Raw genomic sequence first — 27,357 nt, 5'->3', positions numbered from 1 at the left:
GAAGTCAAGCAAGATTTATCAGGATAAAATAAAATTCAGCTGTCATTTCTGAGGAGAATTTCTGTGATTAAGATGAATGTTTTATCCAGAATGTTATTTTTGTTTCAAACAATACCTATGTTAGCTACTGATATTGCATTTAAACAATGGAAGGATATATAAAATTTTGTCTAGCAAGGGAGGAAATCTCAGATTAAATATAAAATTTTACAAGATTCAAAGGAAAGGGCAGGATTAGGTTGTCCTGATCTGAAATTATATTTTGCCACGTGTTTTTTGGTTTGGTTGAAAGAATGGGTTCTGTTGAGAAATAGAAGATTGCTGGAATTGGAAGGACATAATATGAAATTCAAATGGCAAGCCTATTTGTGGTATGCTACAGTTAAAGTCAATAAGTGTTTTAAAAACCATTATATTAGGCATGCCATTCTGACAATGTGGGACAAATGTAAACCCAGTCTGTGTTAGAAAAACCATTATGGCTCTCATTGCAAAAAGTCTTACACAGACAAGATATATTTGAAAATAGGTGGTTAACATATTGTGATATACTAACTTCTATGCTAGATTTACACTATGATCCCGTCGCAAAGAAAATATCTATAAAATGATGCATTGTTGGTATTTAACAAAAATGCACAAAATTAGCAAAAATGTATAAAAATGTTCTGAACGTGTTGAAAATATGAACGGCATGAAGGGTTGTTTTACCATTTATTGTAGACTTGTAATAAAGCTAAAATTTTTGGATACAAAAACATTCAATCTATATATATATAAAAAGCTAACAGTGTTTTTGTTGATGACAGTATACCTCAGTAACTGCTGGGCCAATTCCTCTGAAAATTCCCGGCCACTATAGTCAGCCAGGCGAGAGTGTTTTTAGATGTTCACATACCTGAAATTTCACACCTGGCCCAGGTAAAATGCCTTTTTCCTGGCGCTCCCTGGTGAAGGACATGCAGCTGCCTGTGAGTAACTGTCACTTTTAGAATGTTCGTGCTGCTTAGAATGTTCACTCAGATGGCCAGATATGAGCAGTGAAAACAGTACATAGGCAGTAACTCGAGTGGAAGTGAAACACATACACACACATACACACGAGAGAGAGGGAAGGGAGGGAGAGGGAGGGGTGGCATGCAAGGGAAGAGAGGGAGGGAGAGGAAAGGGACAGTGGGAGGCATACAAGGGAAGAGAAGTGAGAGAAGGGAGAGAGTGAGGGGTGGCATGCAAAGGAGAGGAGGCAGGGGGCCCAGCATCTTGACATGACCCACCCACCCTAGCAGAGGGAAAGGGAAGGGAAGGAGGGGGAGGGGTGGCATGCAAGGGAAGAGAAGTGAGGGAGGGAAGAGAGTGAGGGGCGACATGCAAGGGATGGGAGGGAGGGGCCAGGCACCCTAGATTCCCTAAATACTGCGGTTACAGTTAAGAAAACCAGGCATGCATTACTCAGGAGTAAGCTCGGTACAGCAACCGTGACATACTTTGAATGGCTGTGTCGCACCCCTCAGAGGGTTTCCTCAGAAGCGACACCCGTTGCCACCTACCAAACTTACTCCCAGGTAAAGGATCATGACCAGCCAGCCTAGATATGTGGGAGGGGTGCCTTTCCATTCCCCCTCCCCCAAGGAATGCGGGCACACACATCAATGACATCGCACAGTATCAGTCTGCGTGTTTGCATGAGCACGTACTGCTGGGCTCTGCAATTGATTTGCTGCTACTGTTCCTTTTCCATTTCACCACAATAAGCCACAGCAACACGTGGCTGGGCCACGCTAGTAGTTCATAAGATTTTAAACACTATTATACAAATGAAATCAGATGCTTTCCTTTTAGGTATGAGAAAAGATATGGAATTTGTTTTTATATTTGACATTATGTTTTATTTTTCCTGCCTGGATGTAAAGCTCTCACTTTTGATTTTCAGCCACATGTGACCACCCTTTTCTGCCACTTCAGTTTGACTCTCTGTGCTGCCCACCATTTTCTGATTCTTTCCCACAGACATTTCCTCCATTGGCATTGTTAACTGGGCACCATTTCAGTGATTGAAGTACATGAACAAATTCAGTTGTGCCTGCTGATTACAGCAACATGTTGTTTTCTTTTCTTTCTTTTTTCAGTGAGGTATCTTCAAAGCTTCGAAGACTCTATATGAGAATCCATGCCAAGTCTCATAATGAATCACTGAAGTTTCAAAACTTCAAAGATACTTCACTGAAAATTTTGAAAAGAGGAAAACAACACATTGTTGTAATCAGCAAGCACAACTGAGTTTGTGTGCTCCAATCACTGAAATGGTACCCAGCTGCAATACCAACGGATGGAATGTCTGTGGAAAAGAATCAGAAAATGGCGGGCAGCACAGAGAATCATACTGAAGTGGGAGCAAATGGCAGACAAAAGAACCGTTTTCCCCTAAAACACTATTTTTCCATGTTGTGAAGACAAAAAAAGCTGAAAGTTATTTTTAAAACGTTTCCCGAACATTTTCCAAATGGTCTGTGCAGAAAGGGCAAATGTTAGCAAGAATACTATCTAAGCAAATATGGAAAACTTCATCTATACCTACAATTGTGAAGATATTGGAATTAGCTGAGATGGCTAAGCTTACTTCTTAGAGAAAGAACTGAAAACTGGTAGACTTTTTGCTTAGAACAGAAAATAAACTGTGGATTTGAGGACTGGGAGATTAAGAAAATGGATATAATAAAGGTGTGAGTCCTACTTAATAGTAATCATAATTAAGAATTAATTGAATTATAAGTTCATAATTGTAACTAGGGAGCAAGCTGTAAATCTTTAACCATGTTTATATTTGGCACAAAGGAAATCAGAAGCCCTTCCCTTCCACGTTATAGTGCAGTTTGTGTATATATTCTTAGTTGTTTTTGTTTGTCTCCTAAAAACACACACAATAGATTTGCATTGATAGTCCAATGCCAATGAAAATAAAGAATGTGAAACTATGTTGCATTAGTCCCACAGACCACCATGAGTTCTATATGAGGGACCACGTGTTTTCCACATTGAACATAGCTGCTATCACTGTTCTGTAAACACACATGCAAAAGTACATACTCTGTTGAATTCTGTCAGTCACTTCTGTTTCTGCAAGACGTTGCCTAAGGTTCGAGGCAGAGAGAGGGGAAACTGTGCCTGGGGTGCACGTGTACCTTGCGCCCCTGCTGCAGCGCCGCCCAACCCTGGAATGCCCCCGCCATCCCCCCTCCATGGCCCGGCCACGGCTCCACCACACCTCCACCCAGGGCATTGCGCCCCCCCTGTCCCGTTGGTGCTATGCCACTGCCTAAGGTGTTGTGCAAAGCTCTTGAAACATCTTTGGATTTACTTTTACTGTTTTCATAGGACTATTTATTGTGTGTAAAACAGCCTGAACCAGAAGTGCACTTTTGTATCCAACTCAATGACAATATGTTGGTTTTAGTAAAAGTACATCAGTGGAATTGAAGTGGTACCTGGGCTATGGGTGGTTGACAGGCTGTCTACATAGTGACAAAAGTTGCTGCTTATGGGAAGCTAGAATATCTGAGAGAGAGTTTAAGCTTTTTACTGATTCAGTCATAAAGCTTCTCTCCAGTGAATATAGTTTGACACTGTCAATATGAAATGAATGAATGGCATGCCGTCAAAGAATAGTGTGAGGCATCTCCTACAATCCTAAGCAAAGCGATTCACTGTGTTAAACCTAGTGAATGATAACAACCTGAAATATGGTTCTTGGGGACACACTGCTTGATATTGTTTAGAGGGCAGGTTACAATTAATTGGATTATTTCAGTGCATTCTGAATGCTTACAAAACATTTCACTTCTCACAGTTCAAAAGGTAATGCTTGTTCTGCAGCAGCCGCACAAGACTTCCAAGGTGGGGTTAACCATTCAGAAAAATAACTGTTGACTTAAATGACTCATTCAAGACAGACAATGTGGTATAGTAGGTAGAACATAATACTATGGCTACAGAATCCTGTGTTCAAATCCTAGCTCTGTCATGAAGCCAACCATCTCTCAATTGTTCCTATCTTACAGGTATGTAATAAGGGTAAAATGAGAAGGAGGACCACGTGTGTTACCAGAGATTCTTAGGGGAAAGCTGGAATACGAATCAAATACATTAAACGCCATACTGATTTTAACCATATTTTTTCTTCCTTCAGGCAGATACATTACATTTTTAATGGATCCAGTGATGTATAGTTCTGTGCCCAAAAACAGCAAGTATCTGGAATTTCAAGAGTTTGCTGATTCCTTGTCGTCTCGAACATTTGACCATCCACCTCTAATAAAAGGAGATTTCCCAGGCCTAAATGAATATGTGCATAGGAATTACCAGTTACTTCTAGGCAAGCCATTGGATACACTCTCTGACAACATGATGACAAATCTCCAATCAATATTTAAAAGGCAGTTCTCTCAAGTAACAGATTGGAAAGTGGGAAAACTATACAAGTTCTGCAGCTCTGTAATGTTTGAAGGCAGTTTTATAACACTGCATGGAAGAGATCCTAGTGCAAACAGCCACAATATTATTGGTGCAATTGAAGAAAAATTTACCAAGTTTGATGCCAGATTTTCATATTTAGCTGCAAACATTCCAATTGAATTGTTAGGAGGAACCAAGAGGATCCGCAAAGAACTCATTGATATATTTTTACCCACCAGCACTGCAAAATGGGAGGGAGTTTCTGAAATTATTGAAGGCAGAAAAGAGATGTTTGAGGCATTTGAGGGCCTCAGAGACTATGACAAAGCAGGTAGCAAACTTTTGAATGATTGCTTGTCTAGAATCAGATAATTTACTAAAGACCTTTGAAATAAAATGGCAAAATGTCGACCTTGAACATTTTTAGTGTTTTTTCTAATTGGCTAATGATAAAATGTTTTACTCTGAAACAACCCTGTATGATAATTGATTTCTCTCTCTTTTTTTGGCTGAGGTGGTAAAACAAGATATTTAATGGTGATAATGAGAGAGATTATAACTGAGCTGCATTTCCTCCCTTTATTTCACCCCCACCCCACCCTGAAATTACATTTCAAACTATTCTCATTAAGCAGAAAATTAGACTTCAGAAGCCTATTGGTCCTCATTAGCATTCACTGATCCTTGGCTGGGTCTGTGTCCTAACATCTTTTAATTAGCACACTGCAAATCTAATCAGTGTAATAAACGCTATTAATCTTCCTTTTCACTTATTTTCTCCCAGCACATCATTTTGCCTTCATGTGGGCCTCTGTGGGAAACACGATTCCAGCTACATTCTGGGCCGTGTATTATCTTCTGCGGCACCCAGAAGCTCTTGCAGTGGTGCGTGACGAAATTGACCATTTGCTGCAGTCAACAGGTCAAGAGAGAGGGCCTGGATGCCACATCCACATCACCAGAGAACAATTGGACAACCTGGTCTACCTAGGTAATTTATTTTATCCCTTCCAAAGAAAAGTAGGTATCTCCCTGTAAACTCAGTTTATCACTCATTCTGTTTAGTGAGAAGGTGGAGAACGCAGCTGCTTAATTGACATAATAACAACCATTTACATCAATTATAAATTATGTAGTTTATAGCTGGAGATACTCTCACTGCATGTAAACATAAAAAGCCCAGGTAATTAACTAGGCAAGGTATGCAAAAGGCTGAATCAAAGCTTTGCAGTTATTTACAAAAAGTTTATGCCTGTTAAGTTTGATTCTGAACATCTGCTGAACTGGTAACACATTTCAAATACATTCATGCAATAGAAAATTGAAAGTAGTTTCAACAATCAATTTATCCTCAAAATATAATGACATTTTACAATGATAGCCTGAAACAAAGTCTATTTCTTAATTTATCTATTACCTAAACCTAGAGATGCAAGTTAAAATACTTCTTTACCTGACAAAAATGCTTGTGGAATGCTAAGAAGGAATCTTGCACCTAGTGCTTAAAATATTTGTGTATAGGTAGGAAGAATAGGAAGAACATTTTTCTTGGCAAAGTAATTTTTGGTTACTAGCATCATTTCACAGAAAGAATGTACTGATTCGAAAATAAGAGCAAAAGAATGATCATAAGGACATTTGGCAAAGGCTTCTTACAATTTGTTATAATTTCAAAATGCATGTAGTATATTGTTCTTTGAAGATCTACTATGCCAAAATATCTCCACAATTGGAAGAAAATAACACATTAGAAAAGTAACTAGACTAGAGATTCATTGTTCCACCAATTTGGTGAATAATGATACCAAGTTAGTTTTGCTTCATCATTCTCTATTTTTCCCACCTATGCAATGCTCCCAAATTGCAAGAACCATTTGCATACATGTAATAGATTTCATATAAAGATTTAACACTCAGTTTTCCACACATTTTTTTTAAAAAAAAGACTTGGTGGACATAGAGATAAGTAATCTTTCAGTCTGCTGTGAGATTTTGCTTTTAAACAAGCAAGCCCTTGCATGTATTCTGAAACAATATAACACCATGAAAAATGTACCCTGTTACCTTTGTAATTGTTTGAACTGACATAGAATCTCACTGATTTCAATTAACTACTTGTAAGAGTTTAAGAATGCAAGTTTAGTTTGAGTGCTCAGGTTATGTTTCAAGAACAGCCATACCAAGCAATAGTCTCCCCACATAGTCCTGAAATCAGAATTGGACCCCAGTCTATTCTGCTAGCAGTAACACTTTCCTCCAGCATAAAGAGTCTTGCCCTGGCATCTTGTCACAACAGTAAGCACTACTGCTAACAGGGGTGCAATCACTGAAATGCTACTGGCTACAGTGATGCATGGATGTTTGTACATGTGTAAGATGGCTCATGGAATCCAGTTCTACAGAACAGGAACCCATAACTCATTGCTGACTCAGCAACAAATTGCTCCTCTTTTATAATATTGTGCTGCCAGAAAATGAAAAGCATTTGATATTGTTCTATCTATGCTGTTCAAAGAGTGAGTTTACTTTTCATATTTGTCCACATCAATATGTTTTTAAAGATCTGTTTGCATCTATCATTGTAAAACAAATACTAGAGATTTATATTTTTCTTGAATAGATTTTGAATTTTGTCTAAAACATTGGATGTTAGAAAGCTGAGTTAATCATTCACTTTTTTAAAAAGATCATGGTTGGTCTCGCAATGGTGGAAAAATGTTATTCAGAATACTAAAAAGGTTTATAACTTGCTAAGGATAAAATAATATTGTGTGGGTGGGTTTTTTTATAAAATCACAACACAAAAGTTCATAAATATATAGAAACCCTTCAGAGAAAATATGAAATGCACAGAATATTTTATTATGATTATTTTATAGAATTTTTGAGAGAAAGCAACGAAATTGCACAGGAAAATTCTTTTTTAGGAAACATCCACCTGCTCCATGGACAAGAATATTATTTTATGTTCAAGAATGTAATATGGAGTGGGCACATGGCAAAGACATTGAGCATCAAACTATAAATTTCTCACTAAAAGAATACCACATAAATCCTGTAAAGTACTAAATATATGATCACAATAAACTTTATTCAAAAATGTCATAGCTGAACATTATTGCAGCTCTGTTAGACATATTTTTTTAATTTCAGAGGGCATTGGTTGATGATGATACCAAGTTAGTTTTGCTTGATCATTCTGTATTTATTCCAGCCATTCAATGCTTCCAAATTGCAAGGACCCTTTGCATACATCTAATAGATTTAATCTATAAAGATTTAACACTCAGTTTTCCACACATTTTTTAAAAGGACTGGTAGACACAAAGAAAGATGTCTGCAGGCACCATGGTGGGGACCCCTAATGTAAATAATATGTTTTATGGAATCTTGTCACAATAAGTTTTCTAGTATGTGGTGATAAGGATGTGGTCATCTTTATCTTAAAACTGAAAATACAAATTTCAGGAAAATACTACATCACTGAATCCCATGCCTAAGGCCCCTTCCGCACATGCAGAATAATGCACTTTCAGTCCACTTTCACAATTGTTTGCAAGTGGATTTTGCTATTCCGCACAGCTGCAAAATGCATTGAAAGTAGATTGAAAGTGCATCATTCTGCATGTGCGGAAGGGGCCTAAACTTCTATGTTTCAGGAACTTCTGAAGTAATACAGTCAATATTTTGCTGCTGTATGTGACTGATACCCTGACCTGGGTGGCTCAGGCTAACCAGTCTCATCACATCTTAGAAACTAAGCAGGGTCAGCCCTGGTTAGTATTTGGATTGGAGACCACCAAAGAATACCACAGTTGCTATGAAAAGGAAAGCAATGGCAAACCACCTCTGTTAAACTCTTGCTTTGAAAAACCCAGTAAGGAGTTGCTGAAAGTTGACTGTGACTTGACGGCACAAACATTCATGACTTATAAAGAATTCAGAAAGAGATTACCTATAAATTCACAACAATTTACATTATTACCCATTAGACTGCCAGCTTTGGGTTGGGAAGTACTTGATATTAGGGGATTGTAGCCTGGAGAGGGAGGGGTTTGGGAGGGGAGGGAGGGACATGAACATAATATAATTACATCCTTCAAAGTAGCCGTTTTCTCAGACAACTGATCTCTGTCATCTGTAGTTCAGCTGTAATTCCAGGAAATCTCCAGGTCCCACATCCTTGGCACCACCTAGATGTAACAGGTCCCTTCCGCACATGCTGAATAATCCACTTTAAATCCACTTTCAATTGGCAACTCTATTACCCATTAGAATTCACAGCTTTAATTCAGAAATTGATACAGCTGATATCTGTCATCTTTTGTTGCTTTTTAACAACTACTACATGGAAGCTAAGGGTGAAACCATGAAATTTCTAGCTTTTAGCACTGGTCATATTTTCTTTATTTTTCATCTGTTGTTTATCATTGCTTTTGTGAAGCATTCTTGCCTTGCAGTGTTGCTGAATTCTAGGCATCTGCATCAAAGGAGCATTGTTTTTAAACCCATTTTCATTTCACCAAGATATAGATATGGGTGTTGGGAATCAATAATAATCAAAAAGGGTGGAGATATAAAGAAGCGACCACAACTTACCATGGCCGCCATTGCTGCTGGGGAAGAGACAGCCCTAGTCTTTGGCTGCCGCCTTCTCTAGCCTTGCGAGACACTGTCCCAGGCTCACGAGGCACGAACGGTCCCAGAAACAACCGGGAAGACGACGACGCGGAGCACCATCGCCCGGTCGACCTGCCATTTCTGTAGCTGTCCGGCGCATCACCGAGGCCTGGGGACACGCCCCCCCTGCCCTGCACGACTGCTCCAGCGTCGCAGGGCAGGGGGGCGTGTCCCCAGGCCTAGGCAACGCGCCGGACGGCCACAGAAACGGTAGGTGAACAGTGGAAAGGGGGGAGGGAGGGCGCCTTCGAGCCACTGCTGTTCGCATGACAGCGGCTCGAAGCCACCGTTTTCCGAAAACCTCGCTGGGGAAGCGAGGTCGGAAAACAGCGGCTTCGCGCCGCTCGGGAGGTGCGAGGGCGCTGTTAATGGCCCGTGCGGAAAGGGCCTATATCATGTTGTTGTTGTATTACTGTGGGTTTAACAAGTGGGAGGGCTATTAGTTACTTCTCTCAGGCAGCAAAGCAATATCAGCTTCTATGATGGTCAGAATGGCACTCCACAGTCAAATCAAGATGCACTTGTTTCAGTCACTTATTGTTTCTAAGGTTCATTTCATATTTATATAAACAAACATCAAGAAGGGAGATTATAAGGCTGCATAATATTCCAGACGAATTGTAAAACGTATGGAAGGGGGGACTTAGGTCTCAACTCGCTCAAGCAACCCTGGCAACTTAGGACCCGATTTTTGTCCTGCACTCCTTCCTATTGCATCCTGTTTGCTCCTTAATTGTCAAATCTAGGAATTTTGTTTGTTTCCAAACTTCAAAATGTGAAATGTTCACTGTTTTCAGAGGCTAAAGGCTTTCATGGTTCATAGTCTTGGACCAGACTAAGTGCCCTTCTTGGGGGCAGAAGTCCCCATATCAGAATGCGAACTGAAAATGACAGAGTGTATCCCATGCAAAATTAATCTGCCTTTCTTTTTAAAAAAATATGTTTATTAACCATTTCAATTATTACAATAAACTCATGAAATTCTATACAATTAATCTGCTTTTCTAACTTGCCAAAATGGTGTTCTCAATGAGCAGGAGTAAAACATATGTAGCAAGATTTTTCCAGGACCACTACTTATTATGCTTTATAAAACCCAATCTAATAATCGGACTGGAGTCATTCTCCCTTGCTTAATATCAGTTGTAATTGGTCATTGAGTGATAATTACTCAGTTGTTCTTACAATTGCAAGTGAGTTTGGATCAGCCTCCATATTATGTTTAAACTATGACTCATCAAGCATAAGCCCTGCACCTGTGTGCAGAATGGCATATGTGTATTTCTGTGCCTGTGATAATGCTTTTAATGATATTTGGAAAGATGGAAATTCTGGGGGCTGATGATTACTATGGTAATGGGTCCAAATTTTGTTTGAAGACAATGTTACAGCTGCCAATGATGCAGAGAGAGTTCTTGGTACAGGAAGAAACAGACTTAGCTGAAATTCTGTCTGAAAGTTTTCAAATAGTTTATGTATCTCTACTGTTCCACAATTGATGCAGTATCCTGTATGTAATACTGTCAATCTGAAAGGAGAAACAACATTCCCAATTTTTTTTATAAATAATATCTATTTTTTGTAGCATACATTCTGATACTTAAAGGGTCCTATTACCTGCTAAATGTTTATTACAAAATTAACAATCCATTATGTGCAGCAAGTTTTTTTTATTAAAGTTACAGATGAAGATCATGTTTAATTAAAATTAACTTGCTTATGGAAGCCAAATGCACTAATGATTCACAATGACCTTTTATTATCTGCAATCCCTTGTTTTGGCTGGATGATTGACAGCTTGCTGTTTGGCTACCCTGTTGTATTTCAGCTGACAAGACTTTTCATTTTAACTCAGTTTGCCTGCCTATCACAAGCTGGTGGCAGGCCAGTCTCAAGCCGCCCAGCTTTGCCTCGGCAGCTTGCTCTATTTCTCATTAGTACGCATTTATTCAGTGGAAATTGGAAGACAAATGCTTGAAGGCATGTGAACTAAGTATAGCAAATTAGGTTTAAAGACTGAATATTTATAAGTATATTGAAACGGCTTCGACTTTTAAAAAAGGATCTGGGATGAATTGAAAGCCGAGGATAAAAGAGAAAAGTGGGTGGATTCTAAAAATAACAATACTATGCGCTCTCTCTCTCTCTCTCTCTCTCTCTCTCTCTCTCTCTCTCTCTCTCTCAGCACATGGCAAATATGTCAACTTTTTTGACAATATTTTTTGTGTACAAGGAAGTTTCAGATTCTCATGTCTGTAAGAAGGGAGGAAATGAGGGTCATGTTCATTTGCTGCTTGGTTATCCCTTGGTATGCTTTAAATTGCCTTGTTTGTTCGGCACTAGCACAGAAACAGATGTTGCTCTACCGTGCTGGATAATTTACTGTACCTCATGGTGCAGAATGGAAGGCCTCCCAAGCTACCCAGCTGGTCTGACAGGAGCTCGCTGGCTTGTGCCTACTGAAGGATGACAACAGCAAGTACAGAACCAACGTTTTATCATGCAGTTGTCATCCTTCTCAGCACAGAAGTCCAGTGTTCATGCAGCAACTACATGGGGAGGGGGTGTCTTTTTGTTTATTTGTTTTATTGATAAACTGCAGCAGACCCACACAGACTCCACCTTCCTTTGTGGGTCATAATGTGACTCATTACTTTTGTCATCTAAGGATTATTGGCATGATTGCTCAGAGCTAGAGCCAAGCTTGCCTACCCCCACCTAACTGGTACTGGAAGGTAAAACAGATTTGTCATTTATGATCTGACCACTAAGCCACACTTTGAGCTCCATTATTGTGATTAACTTCTGCATAAGATCCGCTTGCCCAGTTGTCATTTGTGATAGTGCAATGGGCACTGGCTGCCATGCTTGCTGGAAAAAAAATCAGCCAATCTAATGTGACTGTGTTGCTCATGTTATGCAGTGTGAACCCTGCCATCTCAGCAGCCGAACTTCCCTGATTATTTTGCCGGCTTTCTTGCTGCTGTTGTTGTGCATTACTCACTCACTCCCCATTTGGTTCATTTAGAGCATGGCGGCATTACATATGTCAGCTACCATTTCAACACTGGGCGCTCAATGGCGTTATCGGCTTCATTTTGCCTAGGCTGGAGACAGCCTACGAGTGGAGTCTGGACCTTTCCTTTGTACCGTGTAAAGTTTTTGTTGCCAGAGCACTGCCAGTTGAAATCTATCGTGTCAGGTGCCTTGTGGCTATCTGCAGTAGAGGCCATATTCTGGAACCAGAGTTCTTTTCTGGCTTCGTCACCAACAAGCCGATTTGACTCTGCCTGATTATAGTAACGAAGGCAGTCCAAAAGAATATGCACAGCCTCACTGTACGTCACATTGAATCACGGCGCTGGCCACACAAAACTGACCGCAGCCTCATTTCTTTAGACAAATGCACGCTTAAGGAAAAAACTCCTGCGAGAAAGCATCCGAGGCCACTTTATTTACTATGCACGCTGCGGCAGATTTAATTGTTACTGATAGAACGTTTGTTATTATTTTTCCCGTGATGTTTCTACTCTGGAGTTGCTACTATCTCTAATAAACTAACCTCTGAATTCAAGGGGTTGTTGAGCCTCGTACCCCACATGGGGAGAGAGAAAGAGGAAGAGCCCCATAAGCTCTCCTTGTCCCCCCCCCCCCTTGAAAATTACTACCTATTTATCTTTTGGGAGAAGAGAGTACTGATTTTTTTGAAAGACTAATTTTCACACCGATGACTTGAGTCAAGCCGCCTATTACTGCGCTCAGCCATGCCGGTGGAAAAATAGTCAGTTTTGATTACAAAGTGAGAAATGTAGCTCCTGTCTGGGGCTGCATGCTGGTATGCGTGCTATCAGAATGATTTATGCAAATTATGCATATTATTCCCAAAGGAATTCCTCCTCAAACTGCCAGGATAAATTGCCGGAAATTAGCCATAAAATCTGTCGTGCTAGGAGCAAAAGGTGAAGGCCACTGGGAAGGCAAGGACATTTGCCTTCTAGAGCCTTCCAAGATATGGCGGGCTCCTGGAAAATGTTTGGGATTTGTGTCAAAATATTGCACGAATATGGGTTTTTCCCCATTAACTCATCAAAGAGCCGTGCATAATTGGAATTTGCTCAGCCAACAGTAGAAATTATTATGTGATGATGATATCACAAAGGGTTCCTTAATTCCCAGTATTCTTACATCACTGTTGATTGTACATTTCTTTGAGTACATGGCTTTCTAGAAACACAGTCTAGGACTGGTGCAGGTCCTTAGAAGTGCAGGCTGAACGAGGGCTTTTCTGGGTGGGCCTGGTGTTTGCTTTCAACCCGGGCAGTTTACATAAATGCATAGAAGTGTTCATCTCTTTTGATTGTGGTGTTTTAAACATGATTCCAGAATAATGGTTTTCCACCCAAAAGCTACAGCACTGCCTGCAGCCTAACTCAATTCATTGGACCTATCAGAGAGGATTATATTTAAAAATTCAGAATTGCAGAATATCTCCTCCAGCCCTCTGGGATGGTTTATTACCTCCTTGGCTTTTCTCCTCCTGCTTTTGTTGCTAGCTTGCTCTAGTAAACCTGTAACCTCTGGCAGCTGTAGCAGCTTATAAACTTCTAATCACCTTCCATATATTTAATGCTGTAGGGTTCTTATTTTTTTTCTCCCTTTTATTTATATTCAGAGAGCGCTTTAAATGAGAGTTTTCGAATCTGTTCAGCTTCCATGAATATCCGCATCGTCAAGGAAGATTTTATCTTTAAGCTTGAAGGAAATCAGGAAGTCAGATTGAGAAAAGATGACTGGGTAGCAATTTATCCTCCTATTCTTCACATGGACCCGGAGGTCTATCAGGATCCTAAGGTAAACATTCCGCTGGTATTACACAGACCACTTGAGGCCCATCTCAGCAGCTAGGCATTTTGTAATGTATAGATCTTTTTCTTTTCTTTTCTTTAAACTGCTGTTCTTTCTCGTGGAACAAATCTTCCTACTTTCAGATGACGTTTCTAGGTGCCTGCAGGTCAACCAAGATTCATGGCCTGAAGAGAAAAAATATGGTGATGAGACGGACTGCGATCCCTTTGAGAGCATTTGACAATTGCACCGTTGACTACCATAAACTTGAGGCTAAATGTAGGCTTTGTTTGGAAGTGGATCATTGGATGCCCAAAGAAGGCTGAATAATAGAAGGTGGCTTAAAGAGCAAATAATGTGGGCCATTTAGCTAAATGCCCCCAAAGCATCATTGATTTTCTAAAGCCCCTATAATAGCAGTGTCTTCTTGAGCCTTATGCTTTTTCACCTCTCTTTATAAGGATTGGTCTTTTTGTGGTCAATTAGTATGGCGTTGTGAACTCAAGATTGTAAAGCTGTTGCTCCGCTGTGAAGCTTTGAGGGTAATTGTGTCATCTCCTTGTATTTTTCCCCCCTTCTGAAGCTAAAGTTAATGAATATAAAAGACTAGAAATTAATCCACCCTAGCTCGGCATTAATAGGGCTCCAGAAATTCATCACCTGCATGCAAATTGAATAGTCCTGTTCTTCCTTAGATTTTTTTTTCTGAAGAATTGTTGCTGGTTTCAGAGTGCCATTCAGGAAACGTGATTATATGAAAGTAATGTTTGCTGTAACTTTAATTACATCAGTTACGACAAGAGTGAGCCTTGAAATCCTTTTCACGGAGATATAAACTTTATAATAAATCAATTTATTATTAGCCCCCTTTATTGATTTTTTTCCTCTCTTTTTTTTTTAAAAAAAGAGAATGCCCAACAATTGCAGTAGATCATAGTTGCAGATCTTTTGATGAAGGGAGCTTTGATTCTTGACAGCCAATACCCCAAAATTCTGCTGATCTCTAAAAGTGCTGCTGGATTTGAATCTAGTAAATCACAGGCAGTCAGACATGTGGAATTCACCATAGTTGCACCTTAGAGAACATACAGGATAGACTAAACAAGTTTTAAAAACCTTTTTGTTTCCCAAGTTTTGTTGCTCTCAAGGTTGCTTTGAATGTTTATGTTTTTGAGTGGTTATCTGTGCAGGGTTTCATATGTTGGGGTCCCACTCAAAGTATTGTGTATAAAGTGGCTGCAGTTTTATTTGTAGCCATGTATATTCTGTAGTCATGTGTAGCAAGGAACTGTAATTATCTTTAGCTAGCTGGTGATATTAGCTGTACAACCTTAGGTGTTTGTAGCTGTGCGTATGAACCCAACAGTTCTTGCGTCAAGTTCTGTACATTCAAGCAACCATCCATTACAAGCAATTTATAAACATTTGCAAGGATAAAGGAAAGCATATTTTAAAGCAGAAGGCGTGGTGGGCTCTTTACCACACTACTGCAAGGCCAGCTTCACAGATGAGCATAACAAAAAAAAACCCCTTCTTCAGCCAAGGGGTCAAAATAGCAATGGTTTTTAAAAAGTGATAATTCCAGTTTCTAGTTGAACTTGGCCATTTATTGGGCATCCCTATTCTTCACAGAGCTCCTGTCCTGGGTATGGCCATGTTCATTTGGTAACTAGAAGGATGCCCATAGCTTCATGAGCCTATCACTCCTTGTGAAGCTTCTGAAAACATCGGCTGGCAAGGGAGGAGTTGTATCCAAACTAGTCAAGCGGCTGGCAGTTTAATTATGATCTGCTACATCCTGAAATTCTTGCTCAAGCAGATCTCTCACTATGGTAATATGCAGTTCACTTATTTAGTAGAATACCAAGATGCAGATGACACTCCGCTCTATCTTGCACTTACAGCAGATCGCAGGGAGGTTCTGCAAACACTGAACAGATGCCTGGAGGCAATTTTGGGATGGATGAGAACTAACAAACTGAAACATAATCCCAATAAAACAGAGGTGGTACTGGTGGGGGGAAGGTCTGACCCAGAAATTGGAATGTCTCCCATTCTGGATGGGATTGCACTCGCCCTAAAGGAATAGATTCATAACTTTGGGGTACTGCTGGTTCTGGGACTCCTGTTGCGTAAACAGGTAGAAGTGGTAGCCAGGGGGCATTTTGTCTGGTGAGTCAGCTGTGACTGGGGGGGGGGAGAGAGATTGCTACTGTGGTACATGTGCTAGTAACAGCTAGATTACATTACTGCAGTGCACTTTACCTGAGGTTGCCCTTGAAGATGGTTTAAAAGCAACAGTTAGTACAGACTGCTGCATCTAGAACACTGACTGCAGTGGATCACAGTGACCAAATCACTCCAGTCTTGTTCCACCTGCACAGGCTCCCAGTTTGCTTTTGGGCCCAATTCTCAATGCTGGTATTGATCTTTAATGCCCTGTTGGGCCTAGCATATCTCAAGGGTTATCTGTTCCCATACAAATCTTCTTGATCACTCCAATAATGGTCAGCCTTCTCACGCATGGTTCCAAAACTTTAGAACTCCCTCAAAGGGAGATTCAGTTGTCTCCTGCTTTCATTATCTTCCACTAGTGGGGGAAGACTTCTTTTGTTTGGCATTCCCCCACAAACTCCTAATATCCCTCCTACCAATTTGTATCTTTTTATGAGTGACACCACTGGTTGGGAGACCAATTATATATGTTAAACAGTGCAGTATTTGGAGCAGATCAGACTTCTCCATAAGAGAAGTGCTTCCTTGAGGGATGTCTGAATTCTGTAACACAGCTTAGTGGTAGGGCATAGTATATAATGTCAAAACAAAACAAAAGCCTCACATGCAATAATCTGGTAACGTTTTCCATGTAAAGACCATTGTACAGCATTCATATTCGCCAGTTGTGTTAATAAGATTTCAATTAATAATGTCCCAATAATATTTGCATTATTTGAGCTATGTACTGCACAATCCAAAGTGGAGGGGGGTGCTGAAAGGATTTTTGAACCAGTGTGGCCCCTGTGCCAGCATAAATGCCCCCTAACGCCTGCATAAGTAGCATCTGTGCCATCACACAACCAGTTTTGCCAGTGTTGGGGTGCTGCGCTGTGGCACAATGCCTAGGTGCCATCCAAGTCTCTCCACTGGCCCTCCTTCAGTGCATGAGCCCATACCAATGTCAGTGAAGGTATTCCCAGAGGTGGAGCCAACTTTAGTCGGCTTCCAGTGGGCTTTCAGCCCCGGAAACCTCATTTTGATGACGTAGACTCACACCATCAAAAAGGCAAGCATAACCCATTGAGCTGCATAGTGGATTTGCAGGGCAGCTGGATGTCTTTTTGCATTTTTTACACTTGCCGTACTGCCTGAAATCTCTTTGCAGGCAGTGTGGCTGTATTATAGCTGCACCGCAGTAGCGTAGCGCCCAGGGGACGGGGCGTCTTGCCCCGGGCGTGCGCCAGTGCAGGGGCATGGCGGGGGTACAGGGCACACATATGCCCCCGGTGAAGTTCCCCCTCGCTTCAGCTCTGCTGCCTGATCTTCAGCCACCATGCAGCTCCACCCCCTTTTTTAAATTGGGCTAATAATGTATGTACTGAGACCATAAATCGTGATTTGTAACTGCAATTGCATAGGAAACATTTCATATTTGTTCTTTTTAGAATATGAAAAAAATAAAATATGTTATTGATCTTGTGGTGGAATGGACTTGTTTTTGCCTGGCAGCCCCTATTTCACTCCCAAGCCTCTACCAGGGACTGCCAACTTTACCTGGAGAGGGCTTGCTTTCTCTTTGTGTAAACCGCTGCCGCTACCTGACCATTTGAGGAACTGCCCTCTGGGGAGGGTCAGGACTCCCCAGCTTTCTTTCCAGCCTCAGTTTCCCTTGGTTCCCCTCTCCTGTATTCCACAGGGCAGATCGGAGGTGCTGGAGGAGAAGCTGCTTGCCAGCTTGCAGCCTTTCTTCCCCCTCCTATTTAGATATCACATCCAAGACGGTGGGGCATTCGTGGTACAGCGGACTGTTCCCCACATCTAAGGTTTAAAAGGTATTTATTAAAAATAAAATTGTTACAAGTATGTTTTAGAACTACACCAGATCGAGCAAAGGTTTCCAAAACAAAGGAGATATAAAAACAAATCCTCTATCCCTCTCTCTAAACATACCCTAGCAGTTGTTAAAAATAAAGTGGGCACTTAAAGCTTAGAAGGTTACAATTCTCAAAGAGTTCCCATTACCTAGAAGGGTGAGTGAGCTTCCTGGATGAGCACATGGTTCAAAAATGGCTGCTGATTCAAAAATGGTTCAAATAATGGCTTCCACAGAGTAAGCAATAGAGCTACTAGCAATCCCCTCCTCTCAGCAAGCCCCACCTCTCAGAAGCCTAAGGCAAGCACAGGGCCAGAACAAAGGAAACAAAGGAAAAAACCGCTCAAACAAGCTCTCAAAGAACAAGCACACAAGCACACTGTTAAAGATTTGGCTTTGAGAAAAGCCCTCCAAAAAGAAAACCAGAGCTCACCTAGTGCTTTCTGTCCCACTCCTCCTCTCCACTGCTACTCCTCTCCGCTGCTTCCACAGAGGGAGCAATGGAGCTAATAGAAAGCCTTCACCTCTCAGCAAGCATCCCCAAAAAATGTCTGAGTAGAAAATACAGATTCTGATGGACTGACGTTCTAATTCAGTATCTGGCAGCTTCATGTGTGTCCAGTCTTGTTCCATCTGCATTGGATCCCAATTTGCCTCCAAGTCCAAGTTGATTCTGACCTTCAAAGCCCTATATGGTTTGGGGCCAACATAGCTTAAGGAACCACCTACTCCCATATGAACCTACCCAATCATTAAAGTCATCTCCAAGGCCTCCTATCATCTAAGGTAGGGGTGGCCAACCTATGGTGCTCCAGATGTTCATGGACTACAATTCCCATCAGCCCCTGCCAGCATGGCCAATTGTTTACCTAAGCTTTTAATTAGAGGGTTACTTTTAAAACTGTTTTTTGTAGTGTGTTTTTAGTACAAAAACTGATATTCTTCTTAGCCTGCTCAATTACCTACTTTTTAGGAAGTTGGTTGATCTTTTTCAGCTTTTATGTTATTAGTAGCACTAAAGCCCATTTGAAATTATAATAAAATGGGCTCAAGAAGGGGGAAGTGAGGGCAGGAACCACCCCTTTTCCTCCTCCACATCCCTCTTCCTTCCAGGAGAGCAGCCCATATTGTTTGGAGCGGGGGAAGCTCCTGGGTTGAGGGAAGGTGGGAGGGGATGGGATGGGATGGGATGTTGTGAGTCCTGTAAACCAGTTCGATGTCAGACATTTTATCCCTTAGGTAATTATGTATAAGGATTGTGTTCTATGTTGTAAGCCAAATCCGCTGGGTTGGTGGCATAACAATTGTCTAAAGAAAAATTGCTTGGTGAGCTGTTGAATAAATAACTTCTGATTGTCGTGTGTGTATACACAGCCACAGTATACTGGAACATGTTATGTCATCAGTTCTGGGTGTGCTAAAATGATCAGGAGGTTTGAATCTGGTGATTTGAACTTGTGTTCATCAGCTACCGTAACTACTATTTCCCCATCCCACAGAAACATCACACGATTTCTAATTCAGACACTTTTCACATAAAAATGTTTAGTATGACTCAAGTCAATCTGTGTTGACATCTGCAAATAGTTGTGTGAATTAGATCTAAAATTCATAGAAAATTTAATACAGCCAGAACAGCTCAAATCTCTTTCCAGAGATCTGCAACTTCGAATTGTACAAATATTTGTTTAGAAGCAGTGTTTCTAAATTTAAGCTTATTTCCACAGTTGACTTCCACCTGTATCTGCTGATATTACCTTTTCGTATTTCACTCAATACCTTCAAAAGGAAGGTATCTGTATCTGCTGATATTACCTTTTCATATTTCACTCAATACCTTCAAAAGCTATACCTTCAAAAGGAATTAGGGAAAAAGCAAAACCACTGTTTCTTTTTATTGACTGTAAGATCCATGATCACAGCTCCCTGTAACCACTGTATTAATTTTCAGCATTCCATATCTTTCAGAAATACAAAATTGACCGTTACGTAGAAAATGGAAAGAAGAAAACTACGTTTTACAAACGGGGAAAGAAGCTGAAATATTTTTTGATGCCTTTTGGCTCTGGTACCAGCATGTGCCCCGGCAGGTTCTTTGCAATGAATGAAGTAAAGTTGTTTATTATTTTGTTGTTGGTTTATTTTGAAGCAGAAATAATAGAAGAGAAGCAACTAGGATTTGAGAAAAATAGACTGGGACTTGGTATTGCCTTACCAGTCTCTGATATTTCCTTTCGTTTCAAGCTGAGGCCTTGAGATACTGATTCATCTGTGAGCATTACAAATTCCCTATCCTGATTTGTTCTGTATTCCTCTTTGAAATGCAATATGGCCTTGATCTGTTTCTTGTGTCTTTACTGTTAAGGATAATGTTTGTCACTTCAGTTGAAGTTATTGGATGATATCACAGTGTGTGTGTGTGAATCCTGTTTATACTATGTTGTGGGTGTTTGAGTACTTTATGATGTAAAGATTTGGGATTCTAGCCCCATCGGAAGGTAACTGACATGCCACTAAAGCTGAAATCCTAAATACATTTGCTAGGAAGTAGGTTTTGTAGATTGCAGTGTGGCTTAATTAAGATTATGCTGACAAAGGTAGAGGGGCAGTACATAGAGGGGCAGACCTACCCATGGTTTACACATTTTAATTGGGTATTGATAGAAGACATGACTTCAGAGAACCAACTGCATTCTCAAGGACCCTTTTGATGAATGACTCAGGTATTGCTGGTCTTACTGGGCTAACTGGTGATGGTTTTGGTCAGCCTTTTTTTTAGTTGATCGTAAGGGATACAGTTGAGATCAAAATAAAGTTTTATTGCTGTTGAGTACTTCTTTTACAATAGTAGATAAGTAGAATAAATAACAAATGATTATTTGGTGAGGTCCAACTCAAGCTATTTTGCCAGTCCAGAAACCCACACCAGATAATGCAAGAAATACGCTTCTAGATATTTCATATGCATGTATCATCAGAGCCTCTAAAGTGGGCAGCACAATCCAAATGGTGGAGGGAACGTGGCAACCCAGGATAGCACAATGTAGACGGTCCTGTGCCACCTCCAAAGGAGCTTTGCATGGCAGAGAAAGGAGGGAAATTTTAAGAAACCCTTCTGTCACCTGAATCACCCTATTGGGGAAACAGGTGTAAGGTGAAGTGTTCATGTGGCATGAGTCTGCTGGATTGGAGGGTGGTGTTTCTGGGCTAGAGGGGCAATGGAAGTCGTCTAAAGTCGGCTCCACCCCCAGAAATGCCCCTGGCCCACCCCTTTTGCATCAACATCTACTCAGATGCCAGTGTAGCTCCCCGGCAGTGCCCACTTCTGAGTTTGGCTGTCACAGAACTGTGCAGCACCCATGTCGGTGTCTTTGCTCCGTCTACCAGCATGGACACCCCTTATGCCAGCGGAGTGGGAGGATGTCTAGCACAATCCTCTGCCACTCCCAAATGCCATCTGAATTGGGTCACAAGACCACCAAGATAACTGAAATTGGTTGTTTAGCTTAGAAAAGGTGAGTAAGGAGAGACATGATAGAGGTCTCTAATATGAGCCATGTTGGAGTAAGTGGACTAAGTAAACTAGAAGAAGAGGTGTTTCAATTTATAACCCCTTTCTCTCCTGTAAGGAGACTCAAAGGGGCTTACAAACTCCTTTCCTCTCCCCACAACAGACACCTTGTGAGGACAGAGGGTGGGGCTAAGAGAGTTCTGAGGAAACACAACATGACATGCCTCTGAAGGTGCCAGCCACAGATGTGGGTGAAATGTTAGGAACAAAAACTACCAGACCACAGCTGCACACCCTGGAAAACCCACAACAGCCAAATTGATTTCACTATGTTAGTACTAGCAATGTATGACTTCTACCAGGCAAACTCTTTCCACCTATCCATTAACATATAGGGATTGCATTTTAATGCATGAGCATCTCAGGTATCTCTCCGATGATGGCTGAAGCATTTAAAAATATGGTTGATTTACAGTGCAACACAAAGTTTAAGACTAGCTGGTGTACTGAATAATATCTTGGTTGCAGTTGATATTCCTGTACTTGAAAAAAAAAGTATGTTTTCGTATGTGACACTGATGTTAATATTAGGTACTGATAATATGAGAAGGCTGTGGGCAAATATGAGATACTGCTTAATTCACAACTTCACAATCCAGCTTATAGGTTACTCTCTGTTATTACGGAGCAAGAGGAAATGTTGGTATCATTACTGTGTTGACTATAGACATTGTTGTATAAATGTAAGCTGTAAAATGCCTCCTGCTACAGTTATGATGAATCCTCCTTTGGCACCCTTTAGTAGCAACTGTGAAAAATGAAATCAGGTATTTGTTTTAAACATGACCTGTATTTTGACTCACACTGTGCTTTCAGGAGTTTGAAATTTAAATATCATAATATAATATGATGGAATGCAATGGCACTCTGTCAAAGTTAAAGGCAAAACATACATCAGATTAATCACTGATCAGTTGCTGCAATGTCTCTGTGGAAACCAATGAAAAAATGGCAAAATCTGTGGAAAAGATCTTCAAAAGCACAATTGGCTGTTTGGAGCCCAGCTGCCATTCAAACTATCTCTGCACACAGACTAAACTAGTAGGCAGAGCCTGAACTCTAAAAAAAGACTTGTAGGATTTTAAAATATATTTTGCAAGATTGCTGGTTAGTGGAAATCGTCCCAACAGCCCACTCACTGTAACATGATTGCCTTGACAAGATTTGTGTTTTCTTAAAATGTTCAGTGGCAGGCAGAAAATGACATGGCCACTTCAAAGGATGACAGGTAGAATAACACAGTATTTTTGGTGAAAAGAGAATGCATGGACCATCCATGCATTCTCTTATGATTACAATCTTAAAGATGCATGGACACACTGTAGTTGAACATTTCTCTATAATGCAAGTAAATTCTGGAACAGTATATAAATTAACATATCCTTGACAATTCACAGAAATCAAGAGTCTGATTTCTAACATCTTGTAGAGATGTTTTCCCAGAGGGTCTCTTCACAATGACTGTGACAAAAAACTTGTGTTCACTTTCTGTTCCTAACAGATTTGAAGTGTAAAACAGCATATCAGTGCAGCTATTTTTTCTCTTATGAACAAAATGAAATTGATTCATTTTATTTAGTTACTTTGATTACGAACTGTTTTGATGTTCTAAAACTGACATTTATAAACTCTATGGTATGTTTTACTTTTCATTATTTGTATATTATGACAAAAAAGATACATGTGGACATTGCTCTGGAAGAAAATTAAAGCTAAATTGTTTTACAGAACTTGTTTGGTGTTTCAGAATAACCTGTATATTTTTATTATCAAGTATCTTCCTTGTTCTGGGCATCAAAATAACATTTTTTTAATGCATCATGCCCTAGTTGGGAAATTTTCTTGGCTGACCAATTAAAATGCTTATTTGCACTTTTGAAAATGAGTCCTTTTAATCCTTTTTGGTCCTGAAACAATTCTGATGGATAACAACAGAATTTGAATTAACCGTTGGTGGGAAAGTCAAACATAACACGAAAGACAATACTGTCCTTAACAATAATTATGGTTCAAGAGAGCCATTATTGCACAGTGGTTAGACTTGGTCCAATGATACCTGCAGTAGAATCCCCAGCTGGAACACAAAGTTCACTTGGTCACTGTGGGCAAATCTTTCATTTTAACATCACCTCCCTCAGGGAGGTGATTGTTAGCTGGAAAAAAAGGGATCTTCATCAACCTAAGCTCCTTGGAAGGAAAGTATATGAGATATGAATAGCAAGGAGACATCTTGACAATCTCACATATGCTGTCTTCTAGTCCAGGATAGTAAATAACTAAACATTATCACAAGATTTTTCTTGATCCAAGAGGCTGAAAGGACCACTGTAAAATGTACACAATAAAGCATGTAAATAGACCAATCCTGGGCTACATTTCTTTATCACACCCTATCATGACTAAGATTCCATAGTGGAACTCTGCAGAAAATGGTTGAATAAGGTTGGAGAGTCATCTTATCAATGATACACTAAGGGATGGAATGTCCAGTGACAAACCCTCCACCAATTAGGGAGCAGGACTGAATCCTCTTCTCTTATTGGTGGAGGGTTCGTCATCAGACATTCCATCCCAGCCCTAGAGCAGTGGCACTCTGGAGCCGCTGCTCTGGGGCTGCAGTGAGCCCTCTCACCTTCCTCCCCTCCCATCCCCAGCAAGCCCTCTTGGCTTTCTCCCCTACCCACAGCGACCACCCTGGGACCAAACAAGCCCTCCTCACCACCACCGCTGCCCAGCCTCTCCCATCTCCAAAAAATAAGGCAGACTGAGGCTGCCATGAGACCTTCCCATCCTTGTGCTTGCCATCTCCCCCTCCCCCAAAGACAAGCTGGGAAAGCCCAGTCCCCTACCTGCCCTCACCCCCCACCGTACCTAGGCCTGATGTATTCCTTACTGTACAGTGGGCTTTACTGCTAGAATTAAATAGAATGCAACACACCCCACCCCATTTAACCCAAGAAATTCAAGACCCCAGGAAGACCTCTGATCTCTTGATAACAGTCCTTGATTATACTGCTTAAGTCATGTCAAAAAGTGCTAATCTGCAGAGGCTGGTTAACCAAGCCTTGGCTAAGGGACAATCAGCAATGAAACAGTTTGCATCTCCATTCTGCAATATACATGTCATTTCTGTGTCCCCCTGTGAGTACTGCAGCATGATATAATAGTACTAATATTTCAAAAGCTATCTAATGTTAATCCATTAAGCTGTCAGCTGAGCACCTGAACATCAATGGCTGGTGTTTCTGAACCATTTCTTTCTTCCTTGTAAAATAAGGATATTTTTAATCCATACAGCCAAAGCAGAGATCAGTATGTAGTATAAACCCATTGTGCCAAAGTGTACATGTTTACTTAGATGTCAGTCATATTGAGTTCGATGAGTTTTAGTCCAAGGTTTGCAATCTTAGTCAACTTTCATTCACTGAAATGAAATTTTTAAAAAATATTTGTATAACATGTTTTTCAAAAGTGTAATTGGTACATTTAATACCTAAAGAACTGTAAACATCCAAGTAGGTGTGCTGTATTTCATGGTGTGCAGACAAAATAGCTTGTGCATTTCAAAAACGTTTTATAAGTTCTAAATCTTTGATAAATCTAAGCCTTGGCCATTTATTTTATGTCTAGAAAGACATAAGAGTGCAAACCCAGTTTTGAGATCATGATTAATATTAAAACATTTCAGACATCATGGTGAAATATCTATATGTTCTAACAATAATGTAACATTTTTATAATACTAGATTTATCCGTATCTCTGTGTTCATGTAATTTATTTGAGCTGACATCCATGTGTAACATGTGGATGTTTAAAACTTTGGTGCCAGTTTTGAAAGTAAAATTTGCTGCTTTTAAACTTGGCAGAAATGTGTGTTTTCCTCCTGCTGACCAATTAGTAAAATGCAACAGAAATCTTTTAAAAGTTGTATCATACAGATTAGTAAATATGTTTCAGCACTAGTGACGGCGTAATGTTCACATCTTGCCATTAGCAAACAGTTATATTAACCTCAAATACAGCAGAAGTTATTTCTTGCCTTATGAATTCTTCTAATATCTATTCTACGGAGTATTTTTCAGTTTATTTCTAACTGAATTATCTATATCACTTGAACCAATATGTATTATTTAGCATAACTAAAATGTGAACAGAGAAGTTATCTATTTTTTTAAAGAATTCCAGAAGTTATACTTTGTCTCCTTTTTATGGAGGAAACTTCCCAACCTGTAATTTAGAAATCTTACTATCTACTATCAACTTTATGAACTTGACTAATACTAAAAGAATAAGACTATCTGACCGTGGGTGTGTGTGGGTGGTAATTAAGACAGGTGCAGTTTACTATAGTGTTTATATAAGAAGCCAATCATTGTTAAAACCCAACCCTTACATTTAATAATCTGGAAGAGGCTGCCTAGCATATTATTTCAGAGTTTCTGGACATAAGTACTGAATGTATTCAAACTAGATGATACGTTTGCATATTAGGAGGGAAAACCCGTTTTTAAAATGGGGAACTAACTTCCACAAAAATTAAGAGCTTTATGCTTTCTTACATATCAGCCCAAAAATAAAATCAAGGTTCATTTGAGGCAGAGGTTGAAAGCACATTGACAGTGTGGATCTATGGACACTGACACCAGCCAGAGCCCACTGAAAGCCCGTTGTCTCACAGAGCTCTGTTACTCTGTGTTGGGTTGTACTTCTGAGAGTTTCATTTGTCATACGCATCTTTTAATCATTTTAATCATTGCATAAGAGATGTTTACCTTTAAACAAATTATTCTCACTTGTGTGCACATGAATTTTAAAAAGCAGTGCTGGTTGCACAGCATAAATGTATTTGCTGCTTTACTGCACCTCTCTGAATCAAGTTAAGAGGACAAGAGCAACTACCAGGCTAGGCGAGGGGGCACTCCTTCCCAGGCTGGGTTTGCCTTTGGAGAACTGAGCACAGCAGGTAATCTTGTCTCCTAATGCCAGATTGAGTGAGCTGATCTCTGGAAATCGGTGTCCTGGCTGTCGCTCCTCCACCCAGTCGAGGTCCTTAGACCTACAAAGTAGCATATCAAAGGCGGCAAGGGGGTTCCAAGCCCCAGGTACCACTTTTGGGGGTGCAATTTTTTGGCTGCCTCCGCTGCCCCCCAACTGGAGCACAACCACTCCATTTCCATGTGAAGGTTGGGTGTGCCAGACCTGATCTCCACATGGAGATGGGAGCAGCAAGGGCCTGTTTGAGCCCGGCTAAGGGCAGGCTTGGACCCAGCTCTAAACTGCAGCCTGCAGCTTACAGCTAGATCCAAGCCTGGTCTCAGCTGAGCTCAGATGGAAGACAGCTGCTGTTGGTCCCCCTAGCTTTATACTGTTGCCCCCCCCCCCCCAGCTCCATCTGACCAGATATGAAGCTTGGGAGGCAGAGCAACAGTATAAAGCTAGAGACTCCAGAACAGCGTGGCTGGAGCCAGGCTTAGTTCTAGCTCTAAGGCTGGATCCTTAGAACGGCCCCTGCTGCTTCTCATGGAGGGGTAATGGAGAAGCGCCACATGAAGATTGTGATCAGGAAGCCCTGCTTACTGGCCTTCAACTGTGCCCTGGCCAGTGGGCGGGGGGGGGGGGAGTCGCATGGCTGGAGGAAGAGTGCGGTGCCCAGGCTTGCCCTGGGAACTGTTTTAGGTAGATATGCCCTTGTCTACAAGGGCATAGAGCCATATGTTACAG

At 40.7% G+C, this 27,357-nt stretch overlaps 1 protein-coding gene across 2 annotated transcripts in view; it reads left to right on the top strand.

The window, feature by feature from the left end:
* The window catches only part of LOC125439248 (cytochrome P450 7B1), a 128,162-nt gene extending 104,659 nt beyond the window's left edge, over positions 1-23,503 (top strand). For both annotated transcript variants that reach the window (XM_048508262.1, XM_048508263.1), the window contains 4 exons: positions 4,184-4,780; positions 5,234-5,440; positions 13,802-13,980; positions 20,033-23,503. In XM_048508262.1, the coding sequence (XP_048364219.1) occupies positions 4,184-4,780; positions 5,234-5,440; positions 13,802-13,980; positions 20,033-20,320 (1,271 nt within the window). In that variant the 3' untranslated portion in view covers positions 20,321-23,503. The remainder of the gene's footprint in view (positions 1-4,183; positions 4,781-5,233; positions 5,441-13,801; positions 13,981-20,032) is intronic.
* Positions 23,504-27,357: the final 3,854 nt, after the last annotated feature.

Source organism: Sphaerodactylus townsendi, linkage group LG09 (assembly GCF_021028975.2).
Source record: "Sphaerodactylus townsendi isolate TG3544 linkage group LG09, MPM_Stown_v2.3, whole genome shotgun sequence".
Classification (NCBI taxonomy): Eukaryota; Metazoa; Chordata; class Lepidosauria; order Squamata; family Sphaerodactylidae; genus Sphaerodactylus; species Sphaerodactylus townsendi.
Note: the sequence above shows the minus strand (reverse complement) of the source record. Positions and strands in the feature narration are given on the sequence as shown.